Raw genomic sequence first — 15,782 nt, forward strand, 5'->3', positions numbered from 1 at the left:
ATTAGACTGCATTAGTTTTACTTGTGTTTGGCTAATCAACTGACAACTGAGTGCATATTTCTTTTGGGCCTTTGAAAAATATGCTAGTAGCACCCAGGTGTGTGTAGCCAACAATGATATTTGCACTTGGCTGTAAATGGCAAATGTAGCAGTTTGCACCAAGGTGAATATATTTCTCTGCATCCTAGCAGCGTCAAAATGTGACGTTAACACAAATGTGTCTGTCAGCAGTTCTGCTGACGTTTAAGTACACAGTGTGCATTCAGCAGCTTTATTCATTCTAAAAACTGAAACCAATAAATCAGCTAAGTCTAAAAATAAAAACCTGATGTTGACTCACATGGGACTCAAATCCCTGTCTCCTGTGTGAGGAGCTTGACCAAATTCATTAAGAATGACTTTCGTCCTATATGGACTTAATAATAATAATAATAATGATGATGATAATAAGTACAGAAAGGACTTAGATATAGCATTTGTCAAAGTAAAATGCTTATCGGTCTGTATAATAATTGTAAATGTACCACTTCAGTCTCAGAGAATACCCGATATTGGCTAGTACTAGCCCTAACTGTGACCTCTTTGCCCTAACCCTAATTGCCCCTGACTTGGATGCATCAACACGCGAGAGCTGGCCAATTACAGCATCCAGTGGGATCCATAATAATACAGATGGGTGTAAATTGCTGGTTAGCTGCAGTGTAAATATGTTTATTCAGGTTCAAATGGACGTTCAGAAAAAACTAAAAACCTGACTGGACAAACTAAAAAAATGAATAGTTGTTATACTAATCCTTGTGTTTTTTTACCTGTGAAACAATGTTAAACAAACCCATTTGCATTTTTGATTTGAGCTGTTAGATTGTTAAGATCAGACAGAGGACAGTTATTGTTTGGGATCACGGTTAGTACGAGTATAGCGAGGTCTGAGAGTTGGTGAGGACCAGTATGATTACAATTAGGGGTCGACCGATATTGGTTTTTCAGGGCCGATACTGATCATCAGTAGCCAATAGGACCGATAACCAATATTTGGAACCTATATGCATTTACAATAAAAAACTTCAAATTTGGAATACAATAAACTCAAACGCAAAAGTTCGTTTGAATACCTTTAGCAAACAATCAACATTATAAAAATTCTTTACTGAATTTTTAAATAAAATTTAAATTAAAAAAATAATAAATATCAATAAAAATAGCCTCCTGAGGTTTTACGAAGAAAAAGTTCCTCCCATGCCGACACTTTCTTTGCACATTTTAATCAATACAGTTTATCGGCAATCATTAAAATAAAATGCTAATACAGATAATTTGCAAAATGCCAAATATTGGTCCCAAAAATCAGCCAGGCCAATAATCTGTAGACCCCTACTTAAAATGCTCATTAACACAGTGAGCACAGGAGTGAATGGAGGAATGCTGACTGCTGTATACTTTTGTATACTATTTGTACTACCATTTGTATAAAAACTCTGTATTTAGATTGTTCTGCATGTTAGGATTGTGTTTTGTCTCTGAAAAGTCAGCTGTGAAATCGGCATATCCCTCATCACAAAGCCCCAATAATCCTCGACTTTGATTGAATATTAAAAATATTCAAGGTGACGCAAGACGATTTCTTGCAAATTCCTCCTGATGTATTGGGAGAGTTAAATTGCTGCTGTTGGCAGGTTCTCAGTGGAGCTTCAACCTCCTCTTGTCATGTACCACAGCGCTCCTGCTTAATCTGCTCCTATCTAAACCACACTCAGCACAGGCTTTGGAAATTGGCAAAATTGAATAGGGGATTGGTAATTCCCACACCGCATGTAACTTGTCACAATGATGTTCAATAGCTTCTCGTTATGAAAGGATCAAAGCGGGCCGCTATCGCTGCTCCTGAATGGGCGAACTGCTCTCCTGGCTGATTCACACTAATCTTAATCGCCTTCATAAGTCAATGACCCTGCTTTCTCCAGGGAACTACAGCTTTTTGCTTTTTTTAACTTTCGGGGTGAAAGGAAATGGCTTCTGAACTTGTCAGAGAGGAGTGTTCTCTGGTTCATTCGTAAATCTCTGGGCAAACTTGGAGTCTCGGGCGGTGAGCATAATCCAACCTCCAAGAGCTTGTGTTTGGATGAGCGAGGCTCCTGGCTGTGTCAAAAACATAGTTTACAAGATGTAGGGAGAAAAAGACTGTCAGTCATGAGCTTTCTGACCTCAAGGACTAAAATCATGAATGATTTCAGGGTCAGTGAAAATGGAGAGAAAAAAGGGGACCAGAGTTTTGAAGATGTAGAGAGGCAAAGACAGAGAGAGAAGAGAGACGCTGGGCATGTGTGAGTGTACGTGCGGTCTGTCGGCTAAAAGCACCAATGTCAGCCCAGTTGTTGAGGACATTTTGCAAATCTGAATGCTTGCATTGTCATTCTGCTCCTGGGCTCTGCTTGTTATTGGGTGAATCTTCACAAAAAAAGGTCAAAAATGTTTTATTTTTTTTCCACCACCACTCTTCAAGGGCCTGCAGCTCTGTCTATTTTTGGACTATAGCTTTGTCTTGGCAAGTGCCCAAAAGAAGGAGGTGACCTTCTGATGAGAGCAAACTGGATGATGAGGTGGCATCATGTCTGAGTGGTGAAGACAAGGCAATTCTCTAACTTTAATCAGATTTAAATCAAAGCAGCAGCCACAAGGCCTGCTGAAGTGTCCTCCAACAAGACGCTGTTACCCAAAACCGCTCACTGACTGTGAGGCTAAATGACCGAGTTACAGAAGCTAGGGCCGAGCATTATAAAGATATCATAAATATCTAAATATCGTCTGAGATATTGGATATTCATAGTATATACATAAGTGATGTATTTTTCTCAACTGATCTGACAATTCTTCTTGTTTCGATACTTCCTTTACCCACTTCGTCATTATATCTACATTACTGATGGCTATTAATCAAAACTGAAATTGTGTTAATATTCAAAGTACTGATAGTAGTTCTACAATACTGTAACATCAAAGAGGGAATTTGGTTTTGATAACAGTGTATTATGCTAGTATGTGTATCATACTGCACTTGTGGTATGAACGTCACATTACGTTAGTAACAAGCGCACTTATTGTAGGCTTAACTATGATGTTTTTTATTTAACTTAACCTCGAACCTGGTTCTGTTGCCCTAACTGAACAAAGTGAACCTGAAATCAGCATAAACCTATGTTATCCAAAAACTGATGCTGGATGGGTACCTAGAGTGCCATAGGTTGACGTGTAGAGCCACTGACCATCCTTTTTTGTAGGGAAAAAGTTTGGTTTCAGTTTTGACCTGGATTTGCTGTCTTTGATAAACCAGCCACAGTCACGAATCTAATTTATTTGTAAAGCTCCACTAGAATCTGAAACAAAGTAACAGTATAGACATTGACCTATGAGTACACATATATAAAGTTATTATGCGAAAAAGTGGATTTTGGCTTTGTTGGAACAAATTATGCAGCCTGTAAACACTGGTTGGTTGTTTTATTATTGAAATCACATATTTTAGGAGGGACTGTAAAATTGGTAATCTCCTTTTTATCACTTGCAAGGGAGCAAACTCAAAGAGGTTTTGTCTTTTTGGGTATTTCTTGAGTGATTTGTTTGGTGGTCTTTTGGAGGATAGATGTTCTTATTAAGCTTTGGCAGCTGCATACTGTGTGTCAGCGGTCCAGGTCAGTGTGTGCAGATTTGTAGTAGTAAAAAGAGTTCTGCCAGCATCAGCATGCAAAAGATCAAGAGAGTGTGTGTGTGTGTGTGTGTGTGTGTGTGTGTGAGTGTGTCTCATCCTCGCTGTGGTTTGGGTGGATATCAGAGCAAATACTTCTCAGAGGCAAAGTAGACAGCTGGCCAATGGTTTTAAAGATATTCTGTCTGAACATGTCTGTTTATTCACCACCTGGTAATCCAGTTGTTAGAACCATTTAGAACCATATTAACACAAACTGGGTAAAAATGGTCGAGGCTTTTAGAATAACTTGCCAAACCCATACAGTTATTTTTATCCATTGGCTTGATATTGCGCTGACGGGAATGTGCTGGTTTGTGTTACATGCCCGATTTCTGACAGGGCCAGACGTGGTCAGCAGCCAAGTCGCAAAACAAAGGATAGTATTTCACAATGAGCATATCATTAGAGAGTCAGGGTCATGACACTGGTCTAAAAGAATCTTAAAAATGGTCTGAATTTCATTCCAGAGCACTTCAACTCTTCACTTAGAGTCTAGTCAGCATTGTTGTTCCTCCATGAAGCTGGAAAAATCTAAATCAGGACATCAGGAGCTACAGTTTTTCCAAAGCTTACTTAGTGGTTGCAAGGTGGATAGGATGGCTGGGTGAGAGTCATAGGGCTGCACAATTAATGAGTATTCCAATGATGAAGATGTTGACATAAACACACACACACAGAGAAAATGGCTGTGATATGTATACCAAAGTGTAACTTCAGGTCGAGTGTGTAGGATTTAGTGGCATCTAGCAGAGAGGTTGCAGAACTGAAAATACTCCAGTGTGCCAGGCGCAACAGACAACTACAGTGGCCAACGCCAAAGCACGCATAGCCTTATCTAGAGCCAGTGTTAAATTGTCCATTTTGGGCTACTGTAGAACAACATGGCAGAACTCAGTGGAACCACGCCCCCAGGAAGAGCGCCGAACTTTAAAGCCAGTGTTTGTGGTGGTTGTTGCATGCGGCCTGGTTGTGTGTGCGTAATTGCACAGTGTTGTTGTTGTTATTGCTGCGGCTGTGTGCCGTCTTCCTCCTCTCCCCGTGCGCTCCCTCTGCCCTCCCGCCTGTGCACCTGTAGCCAGTTCCCTCGTTGGAGAGGGCAGGTAAAGAGGTGCGGAGTGTGAGGACGCTCTCTCTGAGACGCGAGCTGCACGGGGAGGAGGCAGCACGGCAGCCGGGTTCAGGAGGCTCTCTCTCTTTTGTTCTTTTTCTTTTTCCCCCAGCATGTTTAGATTACTGGGTTTTGTTGTTTGAGTTTGTTATTTTAGTTTTGGTTGGAGGTTTCTGGTAGTTCATTTTTCGGTTTTTATTTAACCTCAGTTAGATTCCCTGTTCTTTCTACTCTTGGGGAGTTAGGGTGGAGGCGCTGAGCGTGATGGCCCTCTGTGGGCTGGCTCAGCAGCTTTTTGTTTCTTTTGGCCGGGACCTTCATCCCTTCTTGGTTTGTTCTGTTGATTGTATTTTCTGATTTGTTTCCTTTACAGAGAGCCACCAAGAAGTGTTTTGAAACAACTGATTGACGTTAAACAATAAAGTTTTTGTGTTTTAACCCTTTTACACCTGTCTCTGGCGTCCTTCATATGTTACGGTCTCTGCTGAGCTTTTCGTTTGTTTTAGAGGTCGTAACAGTGGCCAAAAAGTGCTACCGCAATTTCTATGGTCCATCAAGTGATGCCATGAGGCCCAAAAACCCTTTTGCCATTACTTTACATTGGGAAAGAGACATCAATAAATCAGTTGATGTTTTTTTTTTAGTGTAACAATCCCTGCAACAACAATCACGATTTAACCATCCGTCCAGTAACATTTGGGAAATAAATCCAGTCTCTAGTGCGCCTGCTCCAAAATGGGAAGATTGATGCACTTTTATTCTACAGAAATAGAGCATTTTTAGCTTCATGAACCACTTTTTCATATGAAAGAATGTGGTCTTGCTCAATTCTGTATCCAGGTCTGTTGATACATCCATGCACAGAACAGGACCCGCTCCCTGTGCAGATATTAACAGCTCAATTTAAGGTAACAAGATTAAAACTCATGTTTTCAGGTGATTATAAACCAATGAAAACATAGTTATGAAAATTATTTTCTATTTTTGCCAAAAGATGCCCCTAAATCCTAAATGCTGGAGCTTTTAAGTATAAATTTAAGCGTGAATTGTGCAGCCCTGGTGACTCGGGACAATGGAGCGTGATGAGACGGGATGGGTTCGCACTGTAGGTCCAGTGTGCAGACTTTACCTGAAGGGTCAGCACTATGTTCTCTGGCTGAGGGAGGCCAGATCAGATCAGAGCAGATCAGATGAAGAAGGCATGCAGAAGACAAAGGCAGCGCAGCGTCAAAGAAAGAGCAAAGCCACAAAACAAAAAAAACATGTGGATGAAACAGAACAACAAAAAAAGAGAAATCAAAGGATTGAAACTGGCATGCATATCCACATAGTTGCATATTGTAACGCTGCACACAGACAGAAAATTCTCCCATAATTGAAAGGAAGGTACAGAGTGAACTTTTGATCTGAGGGACTGTCAAAGAGCTAAAAAAACATCCTTGGTTATCAAAGTTGTTCCTCATAAAAAAATCAAATGATGTATCTCCCTTTAAATTCACAGGTTGTGCCAAAAGCAATTACCATTTTTTTCTGGAGTGCCAGTAAAAAGATGGCCTCGCCTTGGCTTGTAAAAGCTATTAACACCTGCGCAGTCAGGGAGTATCTCAGAGGTGCATTTCTTCTAGAACGTCTATTGTAAATTGTTGCATCCAGTCAGAGAAACATAATGCAATAAGGTAAAGAAAGCAAAGCAATCTTTTTAGCACACACAAATACACACGGTTACCTTTTGGTATTCTGTCTGAATGGCTCCAAACTTGTCCTTTGCCAGTTTGACAATAAGATCTGCAACGACAATGAAAACAGACAACATGAGGAGAGATGTTGTTTCTGTATGCACCCATAGTTGTGTTGTATGCATTTAAACATCTACTTAATCAATGAATAACAAACCAAACTGCTAAGGTGGGGGTCTTTACCTTTTTTAAGATCCCTGATCCATTATCCATGTCCCTCACCACCCCTCATAAATTAAAATTTAGGCTAATTGTCTTCCAAGAATGTTAATGTGATTATTATTCAGTGTTATTTAATTAGAAAAGCATGTCACTGAATGCCAAATAAGAGATTTGATTCAAAGGGGCTGTTGGATTATCATTCTTATTAGTTTCCTGCGAGCAAAAAAGCCACGTGAACAGAATTTTTTACATACAAGTCTTTAACAAATGCAACAGAAATTTGACATGAAAACTCAGATAAAGCGCTTTATTGATCACAATCAGCAGCCAATCAGAATGTGATAATGAGGTGCAGGTGCCAAATAACATCCATCTAAAATCATCCATCAACCATCCATCAAAAAAGGAGACGCACTCAGATGTTCCCAAAGAGCACCTTAACGCTCTCCTTTCAAAAATATGGTTTCCAGTGCACCCCAGTGTTCTTTAAATGCCTTTTTGGGTGCTGCACCCAGACCCTCATCCAGAAATGCTTCACAACGGTATCACTCAAATAAGCCGTTTTTGCAGATTGTTATTTTAAAAATGGAAGACACGCTTTACACAGCCTCCTCAGTTAGTGTTATTCTCATGACTCATTCATGGTGTGCACAAACTGTCTGACTTCATTTTACTAGTCAATTTATGGTAATTTTCAGCTCTCATATCATGAGCTTGGTATGGAAACTTTCCTCAGCCAACAGCAGGAACGTGCAGAATGTAGTTAATGTGAGAAATTATTGCTGTCAAGCTGAAGCAGCAAGTTGTCATCTTTGACAAGATGGTGTCAGGAAATCCAGAGCCAAACTCTGACACTGCAGTGTCCCTTCATCCCCATCTCTTCCCCCTGGGTTTAGACCGGGACAAGTCTGACAGGGCGAGGAACTCTTATTTTATTTATTTCCGGCATGACATCGTGTTAGGATCCTGTTGGTGTCATGGGCTTGTTTGTGTCTGCTTTATCTACAACTTGCAACAAAGCACCTCAACTCAATGCCATCTTAAGTTTGTATTTAATGAAAATGTATCTGCATCAATATCTGAGCCCATTTTAACATCACATCTCACTGCCCCATTGCACTCCTGTGTGCACAGAAAGCTAGCCCAGCGTCAACTAACTCAGCTAAATAACACAGCACCGCCGCTAGAAACAAAACCTTTTGATTAGTTGATGCACCGCGTCACTAATGTACAAAAAGAGTTGCCAGGTCAGTTTGTAGCTTCCAGTGAAAATCACTTATAGCCTGTTGCTCCTTCGCCCGCAGTGTGAACACGGCATTATGGTTAAAATGATACTTCAGCACACAACTAAAAATCTTTCATTAAAAAGCTGATTTACGAGATAAACAAGCCCCAAAGAACAGCCAGTAACAAGAGAATTCAGTTGTCTTTGAAAGTAAGAAGGACAGTAAAATCATGTTTAAATCTGTTAAACCTCCCTCAGATGTTCATGTGTTTGGACTGTTTTCAGAAACCAGTATGAGAGCATGTTAAATAATATGGTGACAGTGAAATTAGTTTCTCTGATAACCTTTGAATACTGACGCATAACTCGATGGGTTTGGCAGTGCAGGTGGAGGGGGGACATGATTAGCCAGCCAGGAGCTGTATTTTTCTCGGTCAGTCGAGCTCGGTCAAATCCTGTCCACCTGTGCTTCTCGGTGGTCGCCCTGGCCGCCAGGTTGATGGCATTCATCTCTTTCAAAGACCTTAAATATTTCTGACCGCCTTGTTTCCTTGTCAGACGTTGTTCGGTTCTTGGAAGTGCATCCTGCTGCAACTTTGCATGCTACATCTGAAGCGAATAATGTGTCTTTGAAAAAGAAACAACTATGAAAAGATAAACAATCTAACCCTTTTTTCTTCTTCTTATCCATAAATAACATCACCATATTCAGGAACGCAAGCTTGAACTATATATGACTAAAGGACCTTATATCAACTTAAAATGTCAAGTTTATTTCTTAATATTTATATGATATTTGTTATAAACTATAATATATTTGTATAAACAAATGCATGGTGCGGAGACATATATATATAACACTGAGTAATAATATCATAAAGATTAAAAAGATCCCCAAATTCTCCGTCCTATCGAATACTGTGCGCCTCTGTTCGCTTTCATATCTACACCTGGAGCAGCGCTGGCTGTGACTCATCACATAATGATGACAGAGACGGCAAGTCCTCTCAGAGGCAATCAGTTTCCAAAAATAAGATGCAAAACACACAAGCGTTTTTATTTTCTCTTCTGCAGTGCAGTGCTCTTTATTTTTCTGTAGAAAGACTATACCCCACAGATAAACTGTTGACAATGATTGTTTTAATTAATCACACAACAGACGTATGTTCTCTGCGTAATATTCAAAGCATGAGATTTGTATTAACAGGAGAGCGCTCCGGGCTTTTACTTCACCTAGTTATTATGGCTGTTTAGGAAGAGAGAGGGGCTTATCTTTAAAGCAGTCGTGTCTAATTGCCTTTATTTAAACATTTATTAATGCAGGATTATTTGTCTGAGAAGGCGTTTTATTCTCAGTCAGTCTTCCTCACACTTGTGTAGTTCCACTCTTGACCTGCCCGGTACAACCTGCGATTGTGTTAGCTGTTACGGAGCTGGAGCAGGCGCAGCTCAGGTGCCTTGCTTCAGGGCAGTTTGATGGTTGTTACAGTAAGCAAACAGCTGATAGTGAATGTTTTGCCAGAATTTTCCCACCAAGTTCAGAAAACACAAGTCAGCTTTGTAGGTCAACCTGCCTCCGTAGTTTTCCAGCCTCCAGGTCAGTTCCTCCACCCCAGGATGGCTTTCGTTAGTCACGATTGTGGGTTTTGGGGGTGAAGTGTAAAATGATCCAAGCTTTTAGAGAAAAGTAACATTCAGCGAGCTGAGCCTAGCTATCAGCTTTTCTTGTTGTACTGGTCCTTTGTGTGCTTTTCTAAGAATCCCCTGACCTCGTAGTGAAGCCGTTTCCCTCATGTCCTCACAGGATACAAACTGTAACGATGGTAAACAAGATCTCTACAACTGCACAGTGAGCCCTCAGGCCTAAACATTGCAGTAATATGTCAAAATATGAGAAACGCTGCTTCAGATTCATGCTGACCTCACTGAAAGGCAGATATTTTGGTAAAAGATATCGGCTGCAAAAGAGGATAACTGAAGCACAGAGACGGATCAATAGCAAATAACCGTTCAGCACTTTCTGGAAATATATCCCAAAAACTGAGAAACAAGCACTCTGGTGCCATTTTCAAAAGACCCTGAACTGTGTCTCCTCTGAATTAAATACATATTGCAGCTGCTAATTATTTTATCATGGGAATGTCTTATCATAGAGGACAGAGAAAAGCAGCTCATCTTCACACTGGGGAAACTGAAACTTTTGAATGTTTTTGCTTTTTTAAAAAAAACAGCTTGAAGTTGGGGTAGGTAGTTTAATTATGTTGATAATGGACAAGAATTCCCAAACAATTGCATATAATATTATAATTTAAGTTGAGCAGAGGTCTAGAAAACAAGACTTCTGCACCTTCGCTTGGCTGTTTGTTTTTTTTTTTCAGGATTTAGAAATTCTGGCCTGTGCTGATAAACTTTAGCCAACAGGTTTCCCACAGATCCTTAAAAAGTCTCAAAGGCATTAAAGTAATTTATATATAAATAAGGCCTTATTGGTATAAACATGTCTTAAATCAATCTTTTCAAGGACAAAAAAAATGCTAAGATATTGGAAAAAAGTATATTATGAATACGTTTTTGCTGACATTGTGGTACAAAATCTCAAAATAATTTGTAATATTTTTTAAAATAATTTAACAAATTTAATGTCACACAGCTCAGGATAAAGGAACCAGCAAAACAACACCCATGTACATTTACCGTCCAATCAAATAAAAAATAAATAAGCCTCTTATTGACAACATAATACGTTCTTTTGTCACATGTTCAACTCAGGAACGTTTTTAACATTTTCAGCATTTGAAATAGATCAATCAACTTTAAAAAAAGGTCATATTTTACATTGTAGTCAACATCATTGCAAAATTATATATACTGATATACTGATCTCAAATTGGTTTTAAATTTCATTCTGAGTGGCATTATAAGAGTCTTAAAAGTCTTAAATTGAACTCTCTTTGAACTGTAGGTTCGTGTTCTTCTGCTCAGCCTCTCGGCGGCTAACTTTTGAACGCCAGATAGTAGCAAATAATGCTCATTAATGCAGATTAGTTTTACAATAACCAAACTGATAGGAGACACTGTGGCCAGCCCAGAATAACCAGAGTCCACCAGCTGAGTGACAGACGAAAGCGAAAGCTGCTACGGTCAGAGTGTATGTGTGATAATTGGGAAGTTATAAATGCTCCAAAGAAACTGAAAAATCAACAAGTATAACTCAGTGAGGAGGGTTTGTTCTGCCTTTTGGGAAATGTTCTGTAGGACCAGAGCTGCAGTGTCTGAGAAAATGAATGAATGAACTTGTCACTGCTGGAAGCATAAAGAATAAAAGAAGCAGTGGAGGATGGAGGGATGTAAGAGAGAGGAGGGAGAAAGAAAGGACAGAGGAAGATCAAAGACAGAGGGATAAGAGAGGAGAAAAAGAGGTGAAAGAGAAAAGCAGCGAGGAGAGAGGGCTGGATTCAATCCAGCCTCCGTTTCTAGTGAGAGGCGTCTAATCCCTCTCCATGAACGAAAAGCTCACTTGCTGCTAGTTTCCACCCACGTTAACTCTCTCCTCCCCACCCTCTCTGCTGGCTCCTGTCATGTTAAAGGCACATTAAATGTATTTGTCAGGATATTTTGGGTTTTAACTCTGCTAAACTAACCTGTTTTTTGTCATGTTGACACTATCTTAGATTCAGTGAACTCCACTGATTCTCTGTGGATAGTAAAACCGCTCTTTCAGCAGAATGCATCGACAGTATTGAAAATGTTAATGTAAATGTATGAGTGAATTAATGTAAATGTAAATGCATAGCAGAGGCCGGCTCCGGTAGCTTCTCAGCTCTGAACCAAAGAGGAAGAGGTTTTTACAGCAGATTTAATGAAGCTTTGCAGGGAGCTCAAGATAAAGCAGAACCTGGCAAGATGAATTTTTCATCAGTTTCACTAGAAGGGAGTCGCCCGCCCAGAGGAATCCAGCCGTTCTCTATCTTAGTTTGGCTGCTCGGTTTCAGAAAAGCAAAAGGAGGATATTTTTATGGCCATGAACAGTTGGGTTTCCCACAGTAATGAACACTTTCATGGGCCCAGAGATAAGAAAAAGAAGTGAAGGTGGGCTCAAGGTCTAAAAAGTGAAACTGATCCAGAAGTGCCTTAAACCTGCTTATCTAATGGCCAGCAGGGGGCGGAGCCACAAGTTGCAAATAGAGGTTTGATTGTATGGAAGAAATGACCTTACTTTGACTTTATTTATGACCCCAGATAATATTTTCCTAATGAATTTATGGCTTAATCGTCAGTTCATACGTCCTGTTCAGTTCATTATCAGGTTTATTTTGTAAATTATGCTTGCAATATAAGTAAAATATACAGTCGGTGCAGTGTTCCTGCGGATGCTTAAAAGGTTTTAAAAGTCATTGAATTAATTAATCTTAAAATAAGGCCTTATTATTATTTTCTCAGAAAATTAATTGTAATGTTCTGGTCACCTAAAAATATTATGTTCAGCATGTCGTTGTACTGAACGACATTGTAATTAAGTCATTTTTTCCTCAGAGTACAGTTATTTAGCTAGCCAACATTAGTCTACCAATTACTATCACGGTTAATATGAGTTACGGATGCATCTTTCTACCCATGTTAGCCAGCTAGTGGTTGTGTTAGCTTATCGCTTGGATGACTTTTTTAGCAGGGACATTGTACGGCATGGCAGGAGCCCGGTGCAGTCAGGACGGTGCTATAGGTTGGCTTGCATAGTGTCTACGAGCTCTCAGTCCCCAGCTCGTCAAAATACGGTCACCTCAGGCTCCATAAAACCAAGATTGAGTCAACTAAATCGCCAAACTTGAGATTCAAAATGGTAATCTATTAAACAATGGGTGAAATCAAGGAACTGGTCCATTATTTTATACCGTGCATATGACTGGACCAGAAGTTTATTCTCACCACAGTGGCTTCATTATTTGTGCAACATGGGGTCTTATTTTGGTTCAAACTACAGCTGAATCTTTGTAGCTTCGTTTCAAAGTTGGCTTTTGTTGGCTTTTTTCCTGCCCCTTTGTAGCACATCTCGTAAATAGAACATGAACTCAGCCAGCATGTTTATTGAACAGTCTTGTGTGATTCTGTTCGGTTTTGACAGCAGGGGGTCAAAACAAATCAGTTTCCAGTCCGTGTAACCTTATCTTAGCATTTGCATGGATTTGTCTGCGCTCTTTCTCTAATTTACCCTCTGTGTTGTTCACCCCGGCCAAGAACGCATAAAAAAATAACTTAATATGATCGGTCCAGACTGCACTTTGCCCCTAATTGATTTTTTTATGCTTGGTTCCCCTGATGCCTGCCAGATAACAACATCCTTTTCTTTATACTCGTAAAATATGAATTTTTCCCCTGTAGTTGGATCAAAATATGCAAACACAGAGCTTTCACAGAAGAGGGCTGACACCTGCATCAAGCCAAGAGCATCAATTTGAGTTTTCCACTTAAAATCGATTCAAAGCAGAGGCGTACTTTCATTTACACATCATAGTTGCTGTTCATCATGCTAGCCCTGGTTTTGAAAGGTTGGATGTTTCAGGAACAGACATAAAAAAAACATTTTAATCCAATTCTTCAGTGTAAATTATAAATGTTGTTCTGGTCAGCTTGAATTCATTTTGGTTCTAATTGATTTCAGTCGGATCCAGTTTTCATGTTGGTGAAAAGAATCAAAACTTTGAGCGAAACTTCTTCTCTAACTATACTGTACCCTTTTCTCCAACCAGTTGTGGATAAATACATTGGTTTTATCTCAGTCCGAATGCATCCTCTCATATACATCCACCTTTAAAGTAACTGTATATTCATACAATACAATACCATACCATATTTTTTCATCTTTATAACCATCATCTTTTTAATACTGGAGAAACTATGATAACTCACAAAAAGATTAATTATTCTAAAATCTTAAATCAGTCTTTTAAAAGTCTTAAAAACTGTCAGACATGAAATATATGAAAATAAAATAAAAAATAATTGGTAACTTTTTCACAAAACAACAACATGGGAAGTGGAAATGCAATGAAAATTGTCTGTTTAACCGAGCTTCTGCTGCCCTCCTGACATCAGTAAAAGGCAATGAGCCTCTTTTCCAACTTGCCTCGTTGGGAATCAAGGCAGCAAAATTCCTTATGCAAAAAGAGACATAAAAAATGACAAAGAAAACCCTCCAACAAAGGCGAAAACATTTCCCAATCTGTTCTCCTCTTGTCCCCGCCACAAGACCAAAGACTCACAATAAGCATTAGAGCAAAATTGTCCCTTAACCTCAGTAATTGATGTTGGCTCCTGTTTTTTTCCCTTTAATTTGGGTGTAAAATTGGTCTTTAACTTCATCCCAAGCGACATAAAAAAGTCTTTAAAAGTCTTGAATTTAACTTGCCTTGAACTCTAGGAACCTCTATTTGCAGCCCCACAAATGTACTGCCATGCACTGTATTTACAGACCACGCAGCATCCAGTTACTGTGCTCTGTATCGTAAGACCATACATTTAATTAGTTAATTAAAGAGATACAAGAGCAAAACCATCACAGCAAACAAACTGCGATGTGTGAGCAGTAATCCTCCCAGCAGCCCCTCTGGGTGTCCATGGAGAAAAAGGCGATTAGTGCCATGGATTAAATGATTTGACAGAAGTGTTCGAGCCTACGCCTTCAGTGGCTGAATACAATGAACACACACGTCCATCTACGCATCGATTGTCTGTAAGGACTTACAGAAGAGACATAAACAAAGGCATTTAGATACACTACAATCTACACAACATACTGTTTGTTAAGAAAAGTGCGTAATGGCAGCTTCACATGATTACTTTTCAACATATAAACTTTTTAGAGTTCACACTTTGCAGCGTAGCTTTTGTTTATCTGACGCTGTCATCCAGAGCACTGTGCCTGTACGTGGCTTTATCTTTGTTAATGTTTGCTTATCTTTGTTCAGCTATCTTTGTGTAACTTTATATCTATATTTGTATCTTTCATTTTGTGTACAAGTACACTGAGAGCAGCTGATAACCAAAGACAAATTCTTTGTTCATCTTGACATACTTGGCCAGTTTCGGTTATTATATATTATATTAGTTTAAAGCTACTGCTGACACCTGGGCTTTGATATGAATACCAAAACAATACATTTTTTATATATTAGGAAATATACACATTTTGTACATAAAGTAAGCCAAAATTGACGAATATTAAATGTTGTTAAAAGGCAAACAGTCATACAGGAATTCTGCTTTATTTTAATCTGATACAATGTTTATTTAAATCAGGAAATCTATTATCAGAGAGTTGATTATCAATATGACAAATTACAGAGTGCACACAGTATTTTGACAGTTTTTGATAAATGGTATGAAGAAAATGTTCTAATAAAGGTTTGAGGTGAAACACTCAGCCATACAACTATAAAAATGTATAAATCATACATTTATTTGTGTGATTAAAAAAACTATTTCAGTAATATGTTTTCTCATATTCCTTTATGAAAAATATGTCCCTGTAGAAAGACAGATTTCCACTAGAGAAAGAAAAAAGTCTTGTGCATCTGCAGTAATCTCAGCGACGTGAGGTCGAGTGTGATGATGTTCCTGCTGTTGTTCAGTGATGTTTCCGTGTTTGATCTCTCCATTATTTGATGTAATTCTGTTACAACGCAGCTGTCAGGTACTTTTTTTCTCATGACATAAGTTTTCACAGCGTAGGATGGGAACAGAAATGTGTCTGTGAAGAGACGGTCTGTGGGCCAACAGGACATCCTGTGGTTGTTATTGAAGCAGAGCTGTTGA

At 39.2% G+C, this 15,782-nt stretch overlaps 1 protein-coding gene and 1 long non-coding RNA gene across 30 annotated transcripts in view; one reads left to right on the forward strand and one right to left on the reverse strand.

The window, feature by feature from the left end:
• The window catches only part of prom1a (prominin 1a), a 105,374-nt gene that overhangs the window by 62,003 nt on the left and 27,589 nt on the right, over positions 1-15,782 (reverse strand). For 23 of the 28 annotated variants that reach the window (XR_015777190.1, XR_015777189.1, XR_015777197.1 and 20 more), the window contains exons 2-3: positions 6,577-6,635; positions 5,980-6,006 (exon numbers count right to left, since the gene is read on the reverse strand). Coding sequence is in view for 8 of the 28 variants with exons in the window: in XM_088080799.1 (XP_087936925.1) it covers positions 5,980-6,006; positions 6,577-6,635 (86 nt within the window). In the remaining 20 variants the exon portion in view is untranslated. The remainder of the gene's footprint in view (positions 1-5,979; positions 6,007-6,576; positions 6,636-15,782) is intronic. The other 5 variants (XR_015777191.1, XR_015777200.1, XR_015777192.1 and 2 more) reach the window with 1 other exon arrangement.
• LOC121947885 (uncharacterized) overlaps positions 1-15,782 on the forward strand; it is an 84,746-nt gene that overhangs the window by 39,966 nt on the left and 28,998 nt on the right. Inside the window, exon 4 of one of the 2 annotated variants that reach the window (XR_006106121.2) lies at positions 5,224-5,296. The exons of the other annotated variant lie outside the window; for it this stretch is intronic. This is a non-coding gene — a long non-coding RNA (uncharacterized LOC121947885). Of the gene's footprint in view, positions 1-5,223; positions 5,297-15,782 lie in introns of those variants that run through there. 2 annotated transcript variants of the gene reach the window in all.

The sequence above is a fragment of the Plectropomus leopardus genome, chromosome 8 (genome assembly GCF_026936395.1).
Source record: "Plectropomus leopardus strain MGB_pleo_1.0 chromosome 8, ASM2693639v1, whole genome shotgun sequence".
Lineage (NCBI taxonomy): Eukaryota > Metazoa > Chordata > Actinopteri > Perciformes > Serranidae > Plectropomus > Plectropomus leopardus.